The sequence below is a fragment of the Odocoileus virginianus genome, chromosome 17, assembly GCF_023699985.2.
Source record: "Odocoileus virginianus isolate 20LAN1187 ecotype Illinois chromosome 17, Ovbor_1.2, whole genome shotgun sequence".
NCBI lineage: Eukaryota > Metazoa > Chordata > Mammalia > Artiodactyla > Cervidae > Odocoileus > Odocoileus virginianus.
Window position 1 is genome coordinate 41,163,748 of NC_069690.1, and position 6,383 is coordinate 41,170,130.

The window sequence follows — 6,383 nt, forward strand, 5'->3', positions numbered from 1 at the left end:
GAACCCCTACTGCTTTGATACCTCAACATTTGTATTTTCTCAGAGAAACAATATAGAACAAAAGAGAAAAATATAGAATATCAGATTCTTGTTTTCTCTCTTAATTTCAACTTCTTGCTCAGTTTCTGAGCCTTTTAATCCTTCTTCATCTAGCAATGACACAGTTGTTCTCCTCTTCGGGGCTAGGGTGGGGGATCAAGGTGAATAAGAACAGGCTCTGGAGTGGAAAGAAACATACTGAGAAGAGGCTTTGACATTTTACAACTGGCCTGATCAGAGAAAAACAACTTCACATCTCTGGTCCCCAAAGCCTTATTTATTTGTTTTTGTAAAATTAAGATAAGAATACCTACCTCACATAATGTAGGAAGGATATAGACAATATAATCGATAAATCCCCTAAGACATGTGATAAGTGCTCCATAACAGATTTTAGAATCAAGGAAGTAAGACTGGAAGAGAGATATCAGTGACTTTGACTCTTGCATTTCATGGTCAAGTTCTTATATGCAATTCAAAAAAATTATTTGAATCTCTTATATGAGATTCAAAAAGATCATCATTATTATTAATAATCTTTGTTATTGTTTTTTTATGCTCACTTTTCTTGGTTTAGATCAGGTGTTCAGAGTCACGCTTATACTAATGAGTTTCTCAGACACTATTGAAAACACCCATGGCTACCCACGTTATAGTGCTTCTTGATGAACAGAAATGGTATCATGCCTAAACAACTGTGTGTCAGGTTTGAGCCTGGCACATAGGATGTGTCAGAAGATGTGCGTTGAATGAATGGACTTATCAGAGAAATCTTATTGCCCCTCAGAGTGGAGCAGAAAGGCAAACAACTGAAGAAAGAAGAAATATAAAACTTCTCGATAACCAATAAGCCCATAACATCTGCCAAAACCCAGTTTCTTCCCTGGATGGGGAAGGCTGGTTGAGTCTTCGCCCAGGTCAGTGCCACTGTGGTCACAGAAGTTTGTCTCTGTTGCTCCTCTGATGACCTACAGGAATAGTCACGTGTTCAGTGTGGACATACCACTAAGGAGACCAACCATCTGATGACGGAAAGGACTTTTGTTCTTTTAAAAATAATGAAAAGCTTCTGACAGCCCACCAACAGCTCATCTGATATCAAAGAGCCAGGAAGCACCTCAGATTCATCAACATTCCTCTAATGAAGTGAGGAACTCTTAATGGTAAACTCAACAGCTGAGTAACAGGATGACGGTACAACAGTAGGTAGAGAATCAAGGCAGGGAGGTCAAAGCATGGAGCCCACACCCACTTGGGTTGGGGTATAAAAGGGCCGGGAGGGAAGAGGGTTGTCAGACTCAGTGGCTCAGCCTTCTCAGCGGCTCTGAACCTCCTCTGTATCCTCAGCCCACCATGACTTCCTCCTGCATCAGCTCATGCCACTCTCTGGGCTGCACCAACACTCCTGGAGCAAGAAACATCTGCATCTCCTCCATTGACACTGGAGACCAGCTTGGGGTAGAGGTCAATGCTGCCCTTCTGGACCTCTCGGCCACCCTGGCACACGCCAACCGAGTCCGAGTGGGCACAACCCCTCTGGGTCGACCCAGCCTCTGTCTGCCCCACAGCTGCAACACCGCCTGTCCTTTGCTGGGGACCTGCGACATTCCCGGCAACATTGGAATCTGTGGAACCTTCAGTGAAGGCTTCTTCAACAGCCACGAGAAGGAGACCATGCAGTTCTTGAATGATCGGCTGGCCAGCTACCTGGAGAAGGTGCGCCGGCTGGAGCAGGACAACGCAAAGCTGGAGAGCCAAATCCGAGAATTGAGCAAATGCCCTGAGTCCACCGTGTGTCCAGACTACCAGAGCCAATTCCGCATCATCGAGGAGCTGCAGCAGAAGGTGAGGTGTGGAGCAGCCTGGGTGGGGTGTGCTAGGCCTGAGGGAGGCAGAAAAGCATGGAAGGCAAACACCCACCAAGAGCTCAGGGAGCTTTGGGTTCTTGGAGTCTCCCGAGCGTGAACATAGACATCCCATGTAGAGCAGGAGTATGGAGTGTGATGCTCTGTATGTGAACTATATTCCTGGCTTTGGTCAGATCCTGTGCAGCAAGGCTGAGAACGCCAGGCTGATCATCCAAGTGGACAATGCTAAGCTGGCTGCTGATGACTTTAGAATCAAGTAAGTAAGGTTGGGGCTTCCCTGTTGGCTCAGTGGTAAAGAATTTGCCTGCAATGCAGGAGACCTGGGTTCAATCCCTGCGTGGGAAAGATCCCCTGGAGAAGGAAATGGCAATCCACTCCAGTATTCTTGCCTAGAGAATCCCATGGACAGAGGACCCTGGTGGGCTATAGTCCATGGGGTCGCAAAGAGTCAGACCCAACTGAATGACTAACAAGTAAGGTTGAAGGAGGGCTCAGGGTGACTCCTTCCTCCACTGTGAGTCCCAATATCTGAATACTTGCTGAATGGGTGAATTACTGTCCTTTTTATTCCTTATTAAAATTTTTTTGCTGGGCTTCTGTCACTTTTACAAACAGGGTAAATCAAATTGAGTATCTATAGTTTGGTATTAGTCTGTCTTCATTTATGGTTCCTAAAATGGTTGTGATAAAGCAGTCCAATTTCATTAACCAGGAGCAAAATAAAGTGATTTCTAGAATAAATTGAGCCATTGGCAGCCACTGAATTTCACATATAAGTTAAGGGAGCCTCTTAGAGATAAGTCAGGGTCCAGATTTACCTATGGAGCAATCTATGGAGCTCTCAGGTGCCAGGTATTTCCACTAAACAAAGATGAAAGATGAGAGGTGGAAAAATATCCCAACATAAGGGATAAAGGAGCAAATCAATGACCAAGCAGTTGGAGATGCTTATCCTAGTTAAGTAATAGCTCATACAACGGCCTGAACCCTGTGTTTGGTCCTAAGGTACATGATCTTAGGCAGGTCAGTTAATCTTTCTGAACCAAAGTTGCCTCATTTCACAATGATGAAAATGATTAAGTGCTGTGAATGCCTCACTAGACAGTGAGCTGTTTGAGAGCGGGCACTGTGTCTAACTCATCTCCAAGGCCAGTGTTGAGCCCAATGAGCAAATGAGGGTCCACGTTGGTGAAGCGGGTGGGGGCGGGGCCAGCTGAGAGGGGCTCTCCTCGGCATCTCGGCTGACTTGCGTCTTCTGTGATGGAAGGCGTGAGAGTGAGCACTCCCTGCGCATGGCGGTGGAGGCAGACCTGTGTGGGCTGCACAAGATCCTGGACGACGTGAGCCTGGCGAAGGCCGACCTGGAGGCCCAGCAGGAGTCCCTGAAGGAGGAGCAGCTCTGCCTCAAGAGCAACCACGAGCAGGTCTGGTCCTGTGGCTGCTGACTCTGTGGGGAGGTGAGGGCGCTGGGCAGAGAAGGGAGCGCCTCCCACCAAGGGTCTCCAGGGTTAGGGTCTGGGCTCAGGTGGCAGCAGGATAAAGGGCTGATCTGGGCCTGAGAGTCAGGCTGGCCCAATGGGATGTGGCAGAGTGGGTGTTTCGTCTCTAAAGGTGTGCCTTGTGAGATTAGGAAGGTCTCCAGGTGGGTCTTTCCCATTGGACCCAGGGCAAGACCTTTCACGTCAGTGTGTGTGGTGTTGCATCTCATGCTGCCTGTCGGGGACGGGGCTCAGGTGATGTCTGCTCTGTGAAATGCCCTTTTCTTACTGCAGGTCTTGGTCTCTCTGTCTCTGTAGGAAGTGAACACTCTGAAGTGTCAGCTGGGAGATAAGCTCAAGATTGAGCTGGACGTGGTGCCCACTGTGGACCTGGGCAGGGTGCTGGAGGAGATGCGGGGCCAGTACGAGGCCATGGTGGAGACCAACCTCCGTGACGTGGAGCAGTGGTTCCAAACTCAGGTGAGGGCGGTGCTGCAGAGCAGGGAGGGATCCGCTGCATCTGGCCAGGGAGGTGATTGATCACTTCTCTGTGTGCTTGTCCTACAGTCTGAAGGCATCAGCCTGCAGGCCATGTCCTGCTCAGAGGAGCTGCAGCGCTGCCAGTCAGAGGTCCTGGAGCTTCGACGCACGGTGAACACCTTGGAGGTGGAGCGCCAAGCCCAGCACAACCTGGTATGGTCCTCCTCACCCTCACCACGTCGCGAGGGCCACAGGCCCTGGGCTCACGGCAGCATCTCTTAGATGTCTCACTAATCAGCTTCATTAACAGTTATGTCAGAGCTCAGGATCTGAGTCCTCTGAACCTTGATGCCTTGTTGTCAAGGTTATTTTGACCCAGAGAATGGTTTCCATTAAAAGTCACTTCCTTCAGAATCAGGTGTGGTGATTTAGGCACTCATTCTTCATGATTTTACTGAATGTCTATATCAGGCATGGGGGAGTGCATGGGCAAACATGACACCATTCAAGTTAGGTTTTTTTTTCATGAAAAGTCTTGACCGTATTGACAGTGGTTTATCCAGAGCTCAGGAGTGTCCTTTGACTTCTTGGAATCAGTCCCATGTGGGTGAGTGTGGCCAGGATTTTCACTGCATGATTTGCGGACAGCTAGGTCTCTCACCCTGTTATTTCCTATTATAGAAGGACTGTCTGCAGAACTCGCTGTGTGAATCTGAGGCCCGCTTCGGCACCGAGCTGGCCCAGATGCAGAGCCTCATCAGCAATGTGGAGGAGCAGCTGTCAGAGATCCGGGCTGACCTGGAGCGGCAGAACCAGGAGTACCAGGTGCTGCTGGATGTCAAGGCCCGGCTGGAGTGTGAGATCAACACGTACCAGAACCTTCTGGAGAGTGAAGACTGCAAGTATGTATGATCTAGGCCAGAGGTCCCCAAGCCCCGGGCCATCCTGGTCCTCGGTCCATTAGGAGCCAGGCCATAGAGCAGGAGGTGAGCAGAAGATGAATGAAGCTTTATCTGCTGCTCCCCATCACTCCCATTACCACCCAAGCCATCCCTTCTTTACGACTCTCAGTCCTTGGAAAAATTGTCTCCCATGAAACGAGTCCCTGGTGTCAAAAAGGTTGGGGATTGCTGATCTAGGTGATTGCTGGCTAAGCCATTCCACAGAGCACTGAAGTGGTTGTGGAAGATCTCATTGTAAAGAACAAGCTTCCCTGTGCGTGCTCTCACAGTGAAACATTCACCTCTCCTAGTGCGTGCAGAATGAAATGCTGAGAGAACGTTACAGGAATGATAGCAGGGTCCCTAAGCCACACTGACCAAGGGACTCCTGGATGTGGAGAGACACAGTGAGAGTGAAAGGGGGACTGCTTTTGTAGATACCATTGGGCTGTGCAATTTGTTGCTGGTGGACCTGTCCTTAAGACTTTTGGTCTTACCTTTCTGCCCATCACTGAGATACTTTTCACCTCCCAGGTCCAACTCATTCTTCTCTCTCTCTCCCTACAGACTCCCCTGCAATCCCTGCTCTACGCCTGCCTCTAGAACCTTTCATCCCAGCAGTGCTCTGCCTGCCTGCACCAGCACTAAGAGCCAGTTCTGAAGGTCTGTGTCCCAGTGCAGGAGATCCAGGCTTCTTGTACCAGGGCTAGGATTGCCCTCGCCAGCTTAGTCTTCCTTCCAAAAAGACCAAACCCACTGGAGGCATTTTCACTGAATCATAGGGTAACAGATAACTTCTGAGCAGTGGTTTCCTGTTTGTTCCTTAAGCTGTATTTTTTCCTTTCGTTTCCATGTTGTAATGGTCTTTCACTAAAGCTATTGTTTTTCCCCAGTGTCTCTTCTGGGATTTTGGTTCTACGCCAGTGCTTCGGAATCTCCTCAAATTTAATTGGGTTCCTGTATTCAGTGGTCAATAAACCTCCTTCCTGTATGACATGCTTCTGGTGTTTGGCAATGTATGTGGTGTGATAAAGAGCCCTGGCTGTCAAGACCTTGGGTGGTCACTGGTACTGGCATGTCGCTGCCAGGAGCTCTCTGGGGCACTGGGGCCTTAGCCTCTGGATGGAGGCCCTTTGCTGACAGTGGGATGTGTACATACCTAGCCCTTCAATCTCAATTGACTGGTGAAGGGAAGCGGTATTCGTTGCCAAACCTGAATTCCTTCAGAACAGCTCAGAACTAACATGTCCCTACTGTGATTTTGGCATCTTCAGCCTCTTGGTATTTTGTCCAAGAGCAAAAATCACACAACTCAGAGTTCCAGTCTGGTCAAAGGGAGGTCATGTTGAGAGCTGCCCTGGCCAAGTTGCCAAGTTTTTTCTTATTTAAATTGGCCCCTTTCATGGAGGCAGGCTTCCCTGGTGGCTCAGATGGTAAAGAATCTGCCTGCAATGTGGGAGACCCGGGTTCGATCCCTGGGTCAGGAAGATCTCCTAGATGAGGAAATGGCAACCCACTCAAGTATTCTTGCCTGGAAAATCCCACGGGCAGAGGAGCCTGGTGGGCTACAGTCTGTG

The 6,383-nt window shown here is 49.2% G+C and overlaps 1 protein-coding gene across 1 annotated transcript; it reads left to right on the top strand.

The window, feature by feature from the left end:
• The first annotated feature begins 1,392 nt into the window (after positions 1–1,392).
• KRT38 (keratin 38) lies at positions 1,393–5,802 on the top strand. The gene is made up of 7 exons (XM_070478444.1): positions 1,393–1,884; positions 2,081–2,163; positions 3,175–3,331; positions 3,704–3,865; positions 3,953–4,078; positions 4,547–4,767; positions 5,374–5,802. The coding sequence occupies exons 1-7, from the start codon at positions 1,393–1,395 to the stop codon at positions 5,465–5,467; spliced, it is 1,335 nt and encodes a 444-aa protein (XP_070334545.1). The 3' UTR covers positions 5,468–5,802.
• Positions 5,803–6,383: the final 581 nt, after the last annotated feature.